At 45.6% G+C, this 17,750-nt stretch overlaps 2 protein-coding genes across 6 annotated transcripts in view; one reads left to right on the forward strand and one right to left on the reverse strand.

Annotated features, from left to right (window-relative positions):
- The window catches only part of RAB22A (RAB22A, member RAS oncogene family), a 67,179-nt gene extending 63,137 nt beyond the window's left edge, over positions 1–4,042 (reverse strand). For 3 of the 4 annotated variants that reach the window (XM_054723801.1, XM_028145081.2, XM_008141209.3), the window contains exons 1-2: positions 3,722–4,042; positions 2,765–2,844 (exon numbers count right to left, since the gene is read on the reverse strand). In XM_054723801.1, coding sequence (XP_054579776.1) covers positions 2,765–2,844; positions 3,722–3,757 — 116 coding nt within the window. In that variant the 5' untranslated portion in view covers positions 3,758–4,042. Of the gene's footprint in view, positions 1–2,764; positions 2,845–3,721 lie in introns of those variants that run through there. The other variant, XM_054723802.1, reaches the window with a different exon arrangement.
- A 127-nt stretch (positions 4,043–4,169) lies between these two features.
- LOC103285776 (serine/threonine-protein phosphatase 4 regulatory subunit 1-like) overlaps positions 4,170–17,750 on the forward strand; it is a 79,011-nt gene continuing 65,430 nt past the window's right edge. For both annotated transcript variants that reach the window (XM_008141208.3, XM_028145070.2), the window contains exons 1-2: positions 4,170–4,197; positions 4,338–4,382. In XM_008141208.3, the coding sequence (XP_008139430.3) occupies positions 4,191–4,197; positions 4,338–4,382 (52 nt within the window). In that variant the 5' untranslated portion in view covers positions 4,170–4,190. The remainder of the gene's footprint in view (positions 4,198–4,337; positions 4,383–17,750) is intronic.

The raw sequence follows: 17,750 nt of genomic DNA on the forward strand, positions 1-17,750 counted from the left end.
AAATGGCATCTGATCATAGTACTACCACCAACCACCAATACTCTCTGTACACTTCCTGTGCACATCCAGCATGTCACCAAATTCTCCCAACAACCCCCGAGGCAGGCATGACTATCATCTCCCTATCCCCAATAGGGAGGCTCGGTCAGTTGTCCAGAAGTTCTCCCAGCTGGCACAAGGTTGAGACCCTGATTTAAGTCCAGGAAGGATGGTTCTTCAGGGCCATGGCTCTTCCCCCCACTTGTCCCATTAGGGAAGACCATGAATATGGGAGTGAGGGATGAAGGACCCGAGGAGAAATATCGAGTTCTGCAGGGGACCAGGTCCTAAGGAGAAAGGCTGGAGAAGTTAAGTTTGAGTCTAACTACACAGGTGGAGCTGAGCTGTGGAAGGGAATGAGAGCAGGACACAACTTGGGGAAGACCACTATGTACGAAATAAGTGGGAGGAGAGGCAGGAGTGAACAAGGTTATGAACATAGGAAGAGAACTAGGAAAGACACAGGAGTTTTAATTCTAAGACATCCTGTGATGTGGGAGCCTCCCCAGATCTCCAGGGCCCAGTCTCTGCTGCCTTCCAGCCTCCTGGCTACCCCCCCAACATGCCCTCCCCTGTGCCACTCACCACCCTCAATACCACCTTGTTAACTTCTGCTGTTCAAAAACTATTTTTCCTTAAACTTTCTATTGAAGTATAATCCACTCATTTTTTCAATATTTAAATATCAGGGCTGCCAAGTGTTCAATACCTTCACAGTTCCACTAAGAAACCAGTCATTCCTTAAGCCTAGGTTAGGCCCCTTATATACTCTCACTCATTCCACACATTTTTATAGCACAGAAAGTGGTCAAATTAATCACTTCCTGTACACAAGTTACAGACTATGTTTCTCCTACTTGTAGGTCAGGTCCATGAAGGCAAGCACCAAGTTTATCTACATCAGAGCTGGCAAGCTTTTTCTGAAAAGGGCAAAATAGTACATATTTTCAGCTTTTGGACCATAGGGTCTTAGTCACGACTATTCAGCTCTGACACTGAAGTCCCAAAGTGATGGAGACAGTATGTGAATGAATGGGTGTGACTGTGTTTCGATAAAGCTTTATTTACAAAAACTGGAGGTGGGCCAAAGGGCCATGGTTTGTTGATCCCAGGTCTCAGTCATCAGCAGCCAGTTTAGCATCCGGCCTATAGTAGGCACTTAGTGAACGAATAAAGAAAAAAACGCCATTGGTTATGGTAGTTAGACAGGAAAATGGTACTCAGGGAACGTGGTTTTAGTGGAATGGCGGAGGTGGAATTGAGACAACAGTGGTTTGAGGAGTGAGCAGCAGTTGAGGAAGTAGTAACTTCTCTCTCAAGAGCTCCACAATTTGAGCATTAGGCTTGGTACTGGTACTGTGTTCATAGAGCAGGTACATTAGGAGCATGTTTGCATGCTATGAGAAAGCAGGCTGGGGAAGAAAGGGGAGAACTGATGAAGAGGGGGACTCGGGGGCTCAGGTGTGTGGGCGGCTGGTCATGAAGGAGGAAGACACCTCCTGAGGCTGAGGAAACAAGGAAAGGTGGAAGGAAATAAGGGGAAAGCCTTGTACAGTATTCCCTTTTCCTGTGAAATGTGAGCCAGGAGCACATGGTGAGGAGGGGGGATTGAGGAGGTTAGGAACCCCACATGCGTCAGATTGGGAGGGCTGCAAACAGAAAGGAGTGGATGCCCAGGACAGGGCTTCGAGCTGCACAACTGCTGGAAACACACCCTTCATTTTTCTCTCATTTGAGGGAGCTCTTGGCTACATCAGAGCTGTGTCTGCAGCTCTGACTAGGTGTCAGGTGTGTCACTCATTGAGTCACCAGCACTCCTTGCTATCACTTCCTGTCCCTTCACTGTCCCATGCAGGTAGCAACAGGCAGGCCCTGAGGACAATGAGGTCATGCCTTCAACATGCTGTAAACAGTTCTTTTTTTGAAGGACACTGAAAGGCATTTGAATTTTGGAAAGTTGGTGGTGATTTCATCTCCAGGCCTTCATATGTATATGTACATGTAGTAAAATATTTCTCTACCGGGCAGAATAGACTTTCTCTTTAAATGGAAGAAACCATTTGATTGGGGGTTTGCAGTAAAAATAGCCTAACAGCTCTTTAGTTTCCCAAGCCTAACGTAGTACTAAAACCTATAAAACACAACTCACAGAGAAAGTATTAATAGTACGATATTTGAATACCCTGAGGTTTTCTCCAGGTCAAACACCAATCGCTAGTCAATGTCACTTATCCAAAGAACTAGATACCCTAAAAAAAAAATCTTACATCTCAACATTCATTTATCAATTCATTAATACTACCAGAGCAAGAATGCGTGAGTAGGGTTCGGGCCCCGTTCTCCTACTTTTCAGGAAGTATGAAAATCATCTAAATATCTTTTGGTTGACATGCCTGAAAAGATAGTATCAGTATCCACACCCATTTTCACCTGCCATATTTCAAGGTGTAACTGCTGTTGAGATATAGATCGAAGGTTCTATGTATATGCTAAACTTTAATTCATACTTTCATTTTGAAGTTTTCACTCCTCACAAATCAAAAGATAATTTTCCTTAAACACAGCAATCCTCACTGGATCTTTTCCAAGACCTTCCAGAGATGACAAAACCAACGTCTCTGAGTTTGCTAGTGTGTACAATGGAGAGGCCTGTCCCTGGAACACACTATTTGGAAGGACTTTCGACACATGGTGAGATGTATATTCAATAAACTTCATCTCTTACCCTATAGTTGGGTTGATGTTCGGATCAAAACTGTCTTCCACGAACCGCCATACAATACTTGATTTACCCACACCTGTGTCCTGAAAGAGAATGAGATGGGTGAGTATGGTTCATCTGCTTGCAGACCTGAAAACTACCTCGTGTTTTAAGTTCAGGATTTCAGAAAACTCATCTTGGATACATTTTAGAAGTTAGGGGACACAAAGGGGGAGGTTTTCATATTCAGTGGGAGTAATTAAGTTTTCAAACGTGTTACAGGAGAGGGGTTTTGCAGTTTTTGAGACTTTGGGACCTTTCGAAGGACCCCAAATTTCCGCTTCTTGTGAACAGTGACAAACTTACTTGCTTTTTAACTGTAGAAAGTAAAGGGGGGACTCGTGCATTACTTGTGGGTCATCCTGGACAGGTCCCGCCCCGCCCAGCTGCCTGGGAGGGGAAAGGCTAGTTTTGGGAACCCTTTGGTGGTGCGCAGGGGAGCAACCCCAGCCAGCGCGCTCGGGAGGGGCACCGCCGCCCCGACGAGACAGGAAGCGGCAGCTTCAGACAGTCCTGCGGTTCCTGACTTGAATGTCCCGCAGCAAAGTAAGTGCGGGAAGTGTCAGGGTGAGTCCACAAGTTCAAAGACACCAAACGGACGGGGCAGGCTGCTCACGCTGCTTGTCGAACCCAAGGACCGGTTGCTGGTTTGACTTTAGGAGACTTGGCCAACTTTAACTAGCACCTGAGTAGGAAACTGCTTAACAAGGGGAGACAGGGAGGGCTCTCTACCCTTTGGGGGGCGGGAAGAGACCTCGGGCTCCAGCAGGACCTTCAGCACCGGGGTGCAGGGAGGGTCCCGGGCAGGAAGGCGGTGTCCCGCGCGGAGGCTGACGGCAGGGGCGGACAGGGCGCGGGCACGCCTGGTCCCCGGCCCGCCCGGCCTCCCGCGGCCCTCCCGGCCGGCCCGCCGCCACTCACCCCCAGCAGACACACTTTGAGCTCCCTCAGCGCCATGGCCCCGGAGCCGGGGCGCGGGCCCGCCGCCGCCCTAAGTTGAGGAGGGACAGGCCGGGGCCCGCACGAGCATTCCCTTGCTCCGCCGCCGCTCGGCCCAGCCCCGGCCGCGGGGCGTGCTGACGCGGCGGCCGCCCGTTCGCCGGCTCTCGACCCCGGCCCGTCCGCCGCCAGCCGCGCGAAACCCGCTTCAGCAGCCGGGACGGTGCCGCGGCCTCCCGGGCGCAGCCGCCGCCGCCATCTTGGGACGCCGGCCGGGTCACCTGACCTCCCCGCCCACCTCGGCAGCCACCTTAGCCGCGAGGGCGGGGCCCGTCCGGCGCCGCTAGGCCCGTGGGAGGTGCGGGCCCGGGGGCGTGGCCGGCGATGGGGGGCGTGTCCAGGAAAGCTGGCCCCGCCCCCACACGGACCACGCCTCTAAGCCCATCCCAAGATGGCGGGTAAGTGGGGTCGAGCTCTGGGGGCGTCGGGGCGACCCCTTCCTCCTCAGCGGCGCCCACCCGGCGAGGCCCGAGACCCTGCCCGCCGCGGAGCCCGCCTGTGCAGCTCCCTCGTAACTCCCGTGTCTCTTGGTTTTCAGAGATCCCCCTGTACTTTGTGGACTTGCAGGATGACTTAGACGACTGTAAGTAACAGTTGGGGCGCCCCCGCCCCTCCCTGGCAACGTCTCTCAGGATTCGGGGCGCACAGGACGCGTGCGGGTGCTACAGGACGGACCCTTTTTGTTGGGACCCCAGGAGCTGGACCCCCCACTGTCTTGGTCCGCGGGTGGCGGCCCCTCCTCACTGGGCGGGGCGGCCGAGGATGAGGAGCCCTCCCCTCCGGGGTCGGAGTTTGGTTGTTGGGAAACTTCTAACTTCCTGTCACTTTCTTTCTCCTCCTCCTCCTCTCCCTCCTCCTCCTCCACCTCCTGTGGCAGCTGCCGCGGGAGGAGGGGGGCTCCCCCAGGGTCTGCACTTCCTCCTGGGGACCTTTCACGGTGCCGGGGAGTTGGGGAGGCCCCGCTCTCCGGGTGGCCGGCCACCTGGTTGTACGGGCCTCTCAGGTGTCCTGGGCACCAGCCCAGCTCTGTCTGCGGTCCCGGGTAGATCACTGCGCCCACGTTTCTCGGGTGCGTCTCCGCCTCCTGCCCCTGCCTGTCGTCGCATTTCCTTTCGCATCCCTGTAAGGACTGATGGCTGGGGGAGATGTCATCCTGGAAGTGCAAGTTCACCTTTGTGGCGAAGGAAGCTTTCCTTTCCGTCCAACAAACGCTTCTTGAGCACCTGCTTGTTCTGGACCGACGTAGATGAACCAGAATCAGGGAGAGCTCTCGGGGAGCTCCCTGTCCCGCGGGAGAGCAGACTTGTCAACATAAAATTAACTAATTCCGGCTTCTCCCTGGTGAAGGGGGCCTGTGCAAATTACCAAAACAGCTAACACTAATGGAAGTCACACTCTGCTCTTCCCTTTTCCATCTCCAAGGTTCCTAATAGGAGTTGGTGTTTATAGTTTAAATCGTTTAGGCAAGTTATCTCTTTTAGAGGGAGGCAACTTTTAAAAAGTACAGTGGTACTCAAAGGGGCACTGAAGGCCGTGATTAGGAGCATGGCTTCTGGAGTCAGATGACCAGAGGGTGAAATCCTGTTCCACTCTGAGCCTCAGTGGCCTCATCTATAAAATGAGCATATTAGTGATCCAAAAAGGCTTTTGTAAAGGTTAAATTAATAAAAGGTTTAGTGTGAAGCCTTGTAAGTAAGTAACACTTGGTAAATATTAGCTGCCATTATTACTATCATTACTATAGTTGTTCATATTATTGTTATTTTTAATAATTCTTTATTGTTGAAAGTATTACATATGTCCCTTTTTCCCCCCATTTGCCCGCTCCAACCTGCCCCTGCCCCCACCCCAGACCATCACCACCCCATTGTCTTGTCCATGGGCCATGCATATATTCACACAAAGTCCTTGGTTGATTGCCTCCCACCATCCCCTGCCTTCCCTCTGAGATTTCACACTCTGTTCCATGCTTCCATATCTCTGGATCCAGTCCATTCATCAGTTTATTTTGTTACTTAGATTCCACATATGAGTGAGATCATGTGATACTTGCCTTTCTCTGACTGACTTATTTCACTTAGCATGATACTCTCCAGGTCCCTCCATGCTGTCTCAAAGGGTAAGAGATTCTTTTTTACTGCTGCATAGTATTCCATGGTATAGATGTACCACAGCTTTTTTATCCACTCATCTACTGATGGGCACTTGGGCTGTTTCCAGATCTTAGCTATTGTAATTTGTGCTGCTATGAACATAGGGGTGCATATATTCTTTCTGATTGGTGCTTCGGGTTTCTTAGGATATATTCCTAGATGTGTGATCACTGGGTCAAATGGCAGATCCATATTTAATTTTTTGAGGAAACTCCATACTGTTTTCAATAATGGCTGCATTAGTCTGCATTCCCACCAGCAGTGTACTAGGGTTCCCTTTTCTCCACATCCTCACCAGGACTTGTCATTTCTTGATTTGTTGGTGATAGGCATTCTGACAGGTGTGAGGTGATACCTTATGTCGTTTTAATTTGCATCTCTCTGATGATCAATGACCTTAGGCCTTTTTTCATATGTCTCTTTGCCATCTCTATGTTCACTTTGGAGAAGTGTCTATTTAGATCCTTTGCCCATTTTTTAATTGGATTGTTTGTCTTCCTTCTGTTAAGTTGTATGAGTTTCTTATATATTTTGGATAGTAACCCTTAATCAGATGTATGATTGTAGTGTGCTCTCTTTTCATTTAGTTGATGGTTTCTTTTGCTGTGCAGAAGCTTTTTATTTTGATGTAGTCCCATTTGTTTATTTTCTCCTAAGTTTCCTTTGCCCTAGGAGATGTATCTGTAAACATATTGTTATGAGAGATGTCTGAGATTTTGCTGCCTATGGTTTCTTTTGGAATTTTTATGGTCTCACGACTTACATTTAAGCTTTCTATCCATTTTTATTTATTCTTGTTTATGGTGTAAGTTGGTGGTCTAGTTTAATTTTTTTGCAGGTATCTGTCCAATTTTCCCAACACAATTTATTGAAGAGACTATCTTGATTCCATTGTATGCTCTTGCCTCCTTTGTCAAATATTAATTGAGTGTAATGGCTTCGGTCGATTTCTGGGTTCTATTCTGTTCCATTGCTCTATATGCTTGTTCTTGTGCCAGTACCAGGCTGTTTTGATTACAATGGCTTTGTAGTATACTTTGAAATCTGGTATTGTAATTCCTCCAACTTTGTTCTTCGTTCTCAAGATTGCTGCAGCTATTCAGGGTCTTTTTTGGTTCCATATAAATTTTTGGAGTATTTGTTCTAGATCTGTGAAATATGCTATTGGTATTTTAATAGGGATTGCATTGAATCTGTAGATTGCCTTGGATAGTATGGACATTTTAATGATGGGGATTCGATGAATCCATGAACATGGTATATTCTTCTACTTGTTTATATCTACTTCTATCTCTTTTTTCAATGTCCTGTGTTTTTCCAAATACAGGTCTTTTGCCTGCTTGGCTAAGTTTATTCCTAAGTATTTTAATTTTTTGTTTCAATGGTAAATGGGATTGCTTATTTAGTTTCTCTTTCTGAGAATTCATTATTGATGTTTAAAAAAGCATTCGATTATTAGGTGTTGATTTTGTATCCTGCTACATTGCCAAATCCATGTATTAAATCTAGTTGGAGTCTTTAGGGTTTTTTATGTACAATATCATGTCATCTGCAAATAATGAGGCTTTTACTTTCTCCTTTCCAATTTGGGTGCCTTTTATTTTTTTGTTTTGTCTGATCTCCGTGGCTAAGGCTTCCAGTGCTATGTTGAATAAAAGTGTAAGTGCCCATCAGCAGATGAGTGGATTAAAAAACTGTGGTACATCTACACAATAGAATACTACGCTGTGGTTAAAAAGAAGGAATTCTTACCATTTGCAACAGCATGGATGGAACTGGAGAGCATTATGCTAAGCGAAATAAGCCAGTCAGAGAAAGATAAATATCACATGATCTTACTCATTTGTGGAATATAATGGACAACATAAACTGAACAAGAACAGATTCAGAGATAGAGAAGCATCAATCAGACTGTCAAACCTCAGAGGGAAGGTAGGGGAGGGCGGGGGTAAGGGGGAAAGATCAACCAAAGGACTTGTATGCATGCATATGAGCCTAACCAATGGACACAGTCACCAGGGGGGTGAGGGCATGAGTGGGGATGGGGGTGGGGAGGGGCAATGGGGGATAAGGATACATATGTAATACCTTAATAAAAAATATGGTGAAAGCAGACATATCTGTCTTGTTCCTGTTCTTATTTTTACCCATTGAGTATGAAGTTGGCTGTAGGTTTGTCATATATGGCCTTTATCATGTTGAGATATGCTCCCTCTATTCCCAGTTCACTGAGAATTTTTATCAAAAATGGGTGTTAGATGTGATTTTTGTCTTTCATTTTGCTTATGTGATGTATCACGTTTATTGATTTGTGAATACTGTAGTGGCTTTGCATCCCCGGAATAAATCCCACTTGGTCATGGTGTATGATCTTTCTTATGTATTGCTAAATGAGATTTGCTAATATTTTGTTGAGGATTTTAGCATCTATGTTCATCAGGGATATTGGCTTGTAATTCTATTTCTTTGTAGTGTCTTTATATGGTTTTGGAATTAGGGAAATGCTGGCCTCCAAGTTTCCTAATAATAAGAGTTGGTGTTTATAGTTTAAATCGTTTAGGCAAGTTATCTCTTTTAGAGGGAGGCAGTTTTTTTTTTTTTAATGGAATAGTATCTTTTTTTTTAATTTAATAAATCTTTATTGTTCAGATTATTACAATTGTTTCTCCTTTTTCCTCCCATAGCTCCCCTCCACCCGGTTCCCACCCCACCCTCTGCCTTTACCTCCCCGCCACTGTCCTCATCCATAGGTGTACGATTTTCGTCCAGTCTCTTCCCGCACCCCCCACATCCTTTTCCCCCTGAGAATTATCAGTCCATTCTATTATATTCACCAGTTTATTCTGTTCCTCCGATTTTTAATTCACTTGATTTTAGATTCACTTATTGATAGATATGTATTTGTTGTTCATAATTTTTATCTTTACTTTTTTCTTCTTCTTCCTTTTCTTAAAGAATACCTTTCAGCATTTCATATAATACTGGTTTGGTGGTGATGAACTCCTTTAGCTTTTTCTTATCTGTGAAGCTCTTTATCTGCCCTTCAATTCTGAATGATAACTTTGCTGGGTAGAGTAATCTTGGTTGTAGGTTCTTGCTATTCATCACTTTGACTATTTCTTGCCACTCACGTCTGGCCTGCATAGTTTCTGTTGAGAAATCAGCGGACAATCATATGGGTGCTCCCTTGTAGGTAATTAACTGTTTTTCTCTTGCTGCTTTTAACCTTTTGCACTTGGATGTCGAGTGTGACTCGACATGGTTAACATCGGTAGCAGCTCTTTTTATACTCTTTGAATGTATCAATAATTTGAAATATAAAAATAATCCAAATAAATAAGTTTGTATGAAAAGAAACTCCAGTTTTTTATTCTACTGCCGCGCTTTGTAAAATCTGGGGTATTTAAAAAATTAAATCCTGAGTAGAATAAAGGAATCGAGAAAAAAGCAAGCGCGTGCAAAGGGTTAATATTCTCTCTTTGTCTTTTGCTCTTGGCATTTTAATTATGATGTGTCTTGGTGTGGTCCTCTTTGGATTCCTTTTGTTTGGGGTTCTGTTCACTTCCTGGACTTGTAAGTCTATTTCTTTCACCAGGTGGGGGAAGTTTTCTGTCATTATTTCTTCAAATAGGTTTTCATGGCAGAAACTCTCTCTTCTTCTGGCACCCCCATAATTCTGGCTCTCTCTCTTCTTCTGGCACCCCCATAATTCTGATGTTGGTAAGCTTGAAGTTGTCCTAGAAGCTTCTTACACTATCTTCAAATTTTTGGATTATTTTTTCTTTTTGCTTTTCCGGTTGAGTGTTTTTTGCTTCTTTGTATTTCAAATCTTTGACTTGACTATTGTGTTCCTCTAGTCTGCTGTTGGGTTTCTGTATAATATTTTTTATTTCAGTCAGTGTATGTTTAATTTCTAGTTGGTCCTTTTTCATATCCTCGAGAGTCTCGCTAAATTTATCGGCCTTTTCTAGGAAATTCTTGAAAAACCTTATAACCGTGGTTTTGAACTCTATATACAGTCGTTTGTTTTCCTCCATTTCTTTCGTTTGTGATCTGTTTCTTTGTCTCTGCATTTTTGCTGCTTCCCTGAGTTGGTAGGGTAGCTTTGTGTGCTAGGTGTCCTATATGGCCCTGTGGGTTGTCCTCCCCAGTTACCTGAGGTGGGCACTCTTGGTGCACCCTTTTGTGGACTGTGTGTACAGCCTTGTTGTAGTTAAGTCTTGATTGTTGTTGGTATCAGTGGGAGGAATTAATCTCCAGGCCAGTTAGCTGTGAGGATCAGCTGTGTCTATGCCGGGAGAACTTCTGTGCTGGAGATAGCCTTATGAGACAAGACTTGCAAATTTGCAAAAGCCTCTGTGCTCAGCTTGGATGGGGCAGAGTCTCAGGGCTGAGCAGACAGTCTTGGCTTCCCGTCAGCCCTGCCCTATGAAGCCCCTGGGTCTTAATGTCCCTCGGTAATCACTGCAAGCACCTCTGAGAGAAAGCCGCCCTCGAGTTTCGCCTGCTGCCAGACAGTCCAGTCTCTCCCCCAATGAATCTGGATTCCCAGATTCTCACTCGGAACTGGAGTTCAGCGCAGTCGGGAGCTTCCGGTTCCCTCCAGCTAGAGAAAGCCAGCGGCACACTCAGCAGTCAGTCCTCTCTGTGCGTCTCTAGACCTCTGCCTTTCATGGCTCCCCTGAGTTTCTGCCTGACAGTCCAGATTCCCCCTCTAAGAGCCTGGGTCCCCAGGGGCTCACCCGGAACTGGGGTTCAGTGCAGTCGGAACTGGGGTTCAGTGCTGTCCGGAGCTTGTGACTCCCTCCCGCTAGGGAAAGCCAGCGGCAACCTCAGCAGTCAGTCTTCTCTGCGCGCCCTCGTGCACGTGTGCCTCCAGACCCCTGCCCGCTGCGGCTCCCTCGAATCTCCGTGTACCTTTCTCTCTACCTGACAGTCCAGACTCCCCCCGTATGAGCCTGGGTCCACAGGGTCTCGCCCAGAACTGGGGTTCAGTGCAGTCAGAACTGGGGTTCAGCGCAGTCGGGGGCTTCCTTCCTTCTCCCTCCCGCCAGACAAAGCCAGCCAGGCACTCAGCCGCCCTTCCTCTCTGCGCACGTGTCTCCATACCTCAGCCCTTTGCAGCTCCTCTGATTCTCCGTGAGCTTTTTCTCTTTCCTTCTAGTTGTAGAATTTCCACTCAGCCAGCTTTCCTGTGGTTCTGGATGATGTCTGTTCTGTCTTTTAGTTGTAGTTTCGAAATTGTTGTGCGAGGCAGCAGTTTAGGTGCTTACCTATGCCGCCATCTTGGTTTCTCCGGGAGGCAGTTTTTAAAAAGTAGAATAGTACTCAGAGGGGCACTGAAGGCGATGGTTAGGAGCACAGCTTTGGAGTCAGATGGCCAGAAGGTGATCACTAATATGCCCATTTTATAGATGGTCATATTAGTGATCCAAAAAGGCTTTTGTGAAGGTTAAATTAATAAAAGGTTTAGTGTGAAGCCTTGTAAGTAAGTAGTACTTGGTAAATATTAGCTGCCATCATTACTGTCATTACTATGGTTGTTTATATTTAACACTGTTGACCGAGGTACAGTGTAGGCACTGGGTTTGCTGAGCTGAATGTTTCAGTGGATGGGCATCCTTAAATGGAAGGATTGTAGCATTTCTATTGATAAACCACAGTGAACTACTATTGCGAAGGTACCTCTTACTCAGATGTGATGTTCGTTCTGGCTGGAAAAGTGGATTTCTGGCTGTTTAGTTATCTACCAAACCACCCCAAAACATGGTGGCTTAAATCAACAGCATTTTATTATTTCTTACAGTTCAGGGGGTTGACTGGGTGAAACCTGAGGAGGTACGAAGGTTCAAATTGGCTTCACTGCCATGGCTGTGGGCCAGAGGTCTGCTGGGACTGTTGCCCAGGTCCTCAGTCCTCCAGTTGCCTTTTCCACTTAGCTGGGGTGAGCTTCTCAAAGCATGGTGGCTGCAGGCAATTGGCGCTCTTTCCTGGCAGCTAGCTTCCTTCAGTCTTTTTTTGCATACAATAGCCATAAAAAAAGGAAGTAAGAGATTATATAGGAAAAAATTATTATGATTTTACTTTGGTCCTGTTTCAACAAATATTGGGTTTTAGAGACATGTAATAAAAAATGGCCTTAAATACTCTTTAGCAAACAGCTGAAGATTTGCCCCAGTTAGGAAGGAAACTACCATTATGGCTCTGAACATACCCATGCCTTGAGTAGGGTAACTCTGGGAGCCTCCTGGGGCTTCCCATTTAAGCAGGAGTTTGGGTTGTGGGGTGCTGTACCTTATGACCTAACAATGTAATTGCTTTAATAGCCATAAAAGGCAGGCCTGTCCCGCACTCCCCCAATAATTTATGCTGCCCTGGGTCCCACCTTTACACTTTATTGTGTTGGTGTTTGGGAGGCATTATGCTGCCATGATTGACAGCAGGAGCCCTGAGGCCCTGTGACCCACTTCCTTCCTTTAGCTGTGTCAGCGTGGGCAGATCACTCACTCTGTTCAATTTCTTCATCTGGAAAATGACGAGAATAGGGATATGACTCATAGGACTGATGTGAGGATTAGATGAGATTGTACACATAAAACATTTTAGCCCAGTGCCTGGCATAATGAGTATTATATTCAGTGATGTTATTATTATTTTAATAATCATTTTTGCTAGACTTCCATATAAGATTTTCTGATTCAGTGTGAACAGCTGGTACTCAGTGAGGTAGGTGATGATGAAACTGAGAGTCAGAGAGCTTAAGTAACTTATCCCATGTGGCACAATTCATACATGGTAGAACTAGCCATCAGACTCTGTCCTGACTCTTGTTCACCTTATTCCATCACACAGACCTCACAAATAGTGTTAACCTGATGGCAGGGGCATGGGTGTTGGTTTGGGTTGTTATATGCCTCTTGTCATCCTTGGGCGTGTTTATCTGAATGATGCAATAACCATTCCATTTTGGCCATATGTGGCTTTGGGCAGGGACACAGATCATCCTTTTTATAACCCAATGTTCTGCATGATCTAGGTGTTCAATTAGTGTTGTTACCGGTGACAGTAACGGATTAGAAGGCTTGTCTGATTTACTTTGTGATTCTTGATTAAATTTGGGTAACTTAAAAAAGAAGCCTTAATGAATGGATGCCTTGTTCCTTTAAATCATTCTGAGTCTTCGGGCCATTGCAGCATAGAAAAGATTTAATTTTCGAGAATTAGGTTGCTGAAGCAATCTAACTTCCTTCTCTTGAGAGCAGTGTGTGTGGATGGCTTGGTGTATTGGTCCCGGTGGTGGTCTGCATATGGAAAGTGGAGCTGTGTGAACCCGTGCCTGTGGGGCGTAAGGGCTTGTGAATGTCTGGGTGTGCTCACAATCACGTGGAGGTTGACGAGGAATTACTCTTGGTAAGGTTTACTTGGCCAGTTGGAATTTAGTGTATGCCAGTAGTGGGTGAAAAAAATTGAGGGGAATCTATTATAGATATAAAGAAACCTAGCAACAAAATATAGTTTGTGGTAAAATTTGGATCCCTGGTTGAACAAACCAGTTATAAAAAGATGTTATTGAGACAGTTGGGGAGAACTGAATTTGGACTGGTTATTAGATTATGTTAAGAATTATTGTTAATTTTGTTGGATATAATAGTGGTGTCACAGTTTTGTTCAAAGGAGAAGGGTCTTATCAAACAGAAACAAATATTTATGGATGAAATGATTTGATGTGTGAGGTCTGATTTCAAATACTGCAACAAACAATAAACAAGCAAAAGTTGGGAAGAAGGAAAACGGGAAAAATAGTAGAATATCGATACTTAAGCTGATTGTTGGGTATATGGGGTTATTATACTGTTCTATTTTTGCATACATTTGAAAGTTTCCATAATACAAAGTTTTAAAAAAGTTTTCCATAATACTAAGTTTTAAAATCTGCACAAAGAGTTGGAAACCTGGATTGCAATTCTGAAGTTGGCTGCAGTTATTGTTGGATGCATTCAGCTTCAAAAGACAGACTCATAGAATATGTTAGTATTAGGGGAACACTGTATTTCTTTTCAAATGTTTAGTTTTTAAGAGCTGTCTGTGAAAGAAGTTGGAAGTAGGTGTGAACAAATGATATCGGACCTTTGTTGAGAATAGGATTAGCTAAGTCAGAGGAATAAAGATAGACTCTATTTCAATCTTAGTGCTGGAAGGAGCAGTGTATGTTCGAGCTGGAATAAAAGACATCCTCTAGAGCAAAAAGAGTTGCATTGCAGCTGCCTACTTTGTTCCAGGTTGTGAAAATGTTCTGCTTAAGGACCACAATCAAGCTGCGTGCCCCCAAAGCAGAGAAACTATACTAATTTGAGCCTAAAACCAAACCACTGAACTTTTTTTCTCCTGTAAACTTGAATCAAGATAGTTAATTAAAAAAAAAGACCTCCCATTAAGTGAAATAGTTTGAACAGGAACAGGAACTTGAATATGTTAATCTTGGGAAAGAGAACAAAATCTAGACATCAAACTATTTTCTAAATCAAAGATGGGCAAACGTGTTTTGTTTTTTTTCTGTAAAGGATGAGATAGTAAATATTTTAGGCTTTTTGAGCCAGAAGTTCTGATGTCACCACTGAAGATGTGACAGCCTGGAGGTAACCACTGACAGAACATAAACAAATGGGCAAGGCTGTTTCCTAATAAAACTTTATTTACAAACACAGGCCGTGGGCTGGATTTGGCCCACAGGGTGTAGTTTGCCAACCCCTGTTTTAAATCAAGCTGATTTCATTCTATCAGAGCCCATAAGTCTGTCAATTAGCTGAGCCAACCTAATAGGCTGTCTTTCCTACCAGGTTTAGTTTGAAGAGCTGAGCTTTTTGCTATCGCAACCTCTGCTTTGTTGAGTAACCTTTGACCAGTTGCTGAAACTTCGAGTCTCATTTTTCCTGTTGCTGTGTTGAGGATAAAAACATGTACCTGTTTTCTCCCAGCAGGATGAGGGTGGCAAGGAACAAGAGTCAGAGCAGTGGAAGCAGAATCAACTTTTGCTTCCCTTCTGAGAAATCGCAATGCATTTCACTTTTGTTGTCTGCATTTTCCATTTCCTGTGAGGCAAACAGATGATCAGAGATTCCCTGAACTGGTCTCTGTTTAAAAAGAATTTAAATGGCTTTCTACATCACAAATTAAGATATTTTAAACAGAAAATCTGCAACAAAACCCAGCTAATGAAAGAGAAAGTGGTTTTGACCTTTAAAACACCACTTAGTCTTAACCCTGGTGGGGGGAAAAAAAAGAGATGCGGGCAGGTGGTTGCTTTCCATGTGGGAAGTGAGTCATCCATGTAACAAATGTTTCTCCATGTCCTCCAAGGTGCCAGCCTGCGGAGGGCACTGGGGGTAGAAGTATGAAGAAGCCTTGGGTTCCAACTTAGAGATGCTCTTGCCTGGCGGGGAGGTGCCTGTGTAGAGATAATGCAGCGCCAGTCTGTCAGAAGAGTGGACAAAGAGTTGCGCGTTAAGAAAATAGTGACTCCATCTGCCTTGGAGTAGGAAGGGGGTGCCTTTTGAGTGGGTGATGGACATTTCAGACAGAGAGAGGTAGAGTCATAGTGAGAAGGTCAGACACTGGGGAACAAGGGATGTCTCCGAAGGGAAGAATGGGATGAGACTGGGAGGAGGGGTAGGGGGCGTACAGGGAAGAATGCCTCATCAGCCACAGGGCTTAGACTTGACCTGAGAGGCAGTAGGGCATCCAGGGATGTTTTGCTGGGATTTCTGTTTTAGGAAGTAACCCAGACAGTGGTACAAAAACTACCACTGCTCTTGGGAGCTGACAGCCTGGCAGGGGGGTGCAGCTTTTCAAGAATCAGTGGCTGGAGGGGCTGGAAGGGTTGAGGTCAGTTGCTTTTCTTCTTGGGTAGAAGAGCCCAGAACACATTTGCATTATTTCTATCTACTCTGAAAATGTTAAAAAAAAAGAAAAAGAAAAAAAGAAGGATTTGAATGGCCCAACAATTCCATTCCTGGTTATATGTCCAACAAAACATGACATATGCTCTCAAAAAGACATGGTTATGGGAGCACTATTCTGAATAGTCAAAGGCTAAAACCTACCCAGATGTCCATCATGAGTACAATGGGTTATAAATTGTGGTTGTGTTTACACAGTGGAAAACTACGCAGTTGTAAGAACAAGTGATCTACAACTGTAGGTGAGAATGTGGATGAACTTCATCAACATAACAATGAGTGAAAGAAACCAGACAGAGAAAGGTACAAACTACATGATTTTGTGGATACAAAGGACAAGACAAGCAAAGCTAATCTAGTCGGTAAAGAGGCAGGAGAGTGGTCATTCCCAAGGTGAAGTGGGTGGAGGGAGCACAAGGGGTTTCAGAAAATGCTGCTAGCAGTTTTCTTGAGCTGAATGCTGGTTACTCGGATGTGTTTAGTTTGTGAAAATTCATTATTTATACCTTTTTCTGTATGAATGTTATACTTCATCCCCCCCCCCCCCCCCAAATATTGATTTTTAAAATCAAGGCATGGGGGAGCATGACTGAACTGTGGGGAAGGAGTTAATGAAAAGGGAAAGATGGCAGAGAGCAGAAAGGAGGCGGATGAGTGCGGGGTGTGGGGTGTAGGACAGGAGTGGGACTTGCTGCATCCAGGGCGGAGCTGGCTGCTTTCCAGGAGGACGAAGGTCACCTTCCTGGCAGTTTGGTTAAGGGGTCAGTAGAGAGGTGACTTCATGCTGGTCAGCATTACTTGATAGTTTCAAATATATTGAACAGTCTGAAGATAGAGACCCACATGCACATATAGGTTGTTTTCTTTTATAACCGTTTTTTCTTTTCTAGTCTGTCTCGAGGCAGCCTAGAGAAGTCGCTGCATTTTTAAGTAATACTAGTGGACCAGTGCATGAAATTCATGCGGGGGGCGGAGGGGGGCGGGGGGAGGTATCCCTCAACCTAGCCTGCACCCTCTCCAATCTGGGATCCGTCTCACAATCTGGGACCACTGGCTCCTAACTGCTCACCTGCCTGCCTGCCTGATCACCCCTAACCACTCTGCCTGCTCGCCTGCTTGCCCCCACTGTCCCCCCAGCCAGCCTGCTCACCCCCAACTGCCCCCCCCGCCAGCCTGCTCATCCCCAACTGTCCCCCCGCCAGCCTGATCATCCCCAACAGCCCCCCTCTGCCAGCCTGCTTGCCCCCAACTGCCCCCCCTGCCGGCCTGTTTGCCCTAACTGCCCCCCACTGCTGGCCTGCTAGTCCCCAACTGTCCCTCCTTGCCGGCCTGCTCGCCTCCAGCTCCCCCTACTGCTGGCCTGTTTGCCCCCAACTGCCCCTTCGCCAGCCTGATCACCCCAACTGCCCTCCCCTCCTGGACCTGATAGCCCCTAACTGCCTCTGCCTCAGCCCCGCCACCATGGCTTTGTCTGGAAGGATGTCCAAAAGGTCTCCCGGAAGGTCTCCCGGTCTAATTAGCATATTACCCTTTTATTAGTATAGATTGTTCCACTCATTAGTACAGTGTAGACTCTAGCACTCCAGTCTCCCCAACTCTGTTCCCAGTCAGTGAGTCGGCAGGAAAACAGGTGTGCAGTATCAAAATGGAGCACACGATGTGCCTGGACTGCAGAGTTCTTTCCTATCAGGTAACCCGTGTAAATGTTTCCCATTGACCGTCAGTATAAAAGTCAGACTCATAAATAATGACAGGTTTTGGAAGCTGTGATTAAAGCCACAAATCAAAGAGGAATTTCCATGTATGCATGGTGTAGAAAGGACGGCTGCTCATGAATTAAGT

The sequence above is a fragment of the Eptesicus fuscus genome, chromosome 12 (genome assembly GCF_027574615.1).
Source record: "Eptesicus fuscus isolate TK198812 chromosome 12, DD_ASM_mEF_20220401, whole genome shotgun sequence".
Classification (NCBI taxonomy): domain Eukaryota; kingdom Metazoa; phylum Chordata; class Mammalia; order Chiroptera; family Vespertilionidae; genus Eptesicus; species Eptesicus fuscus.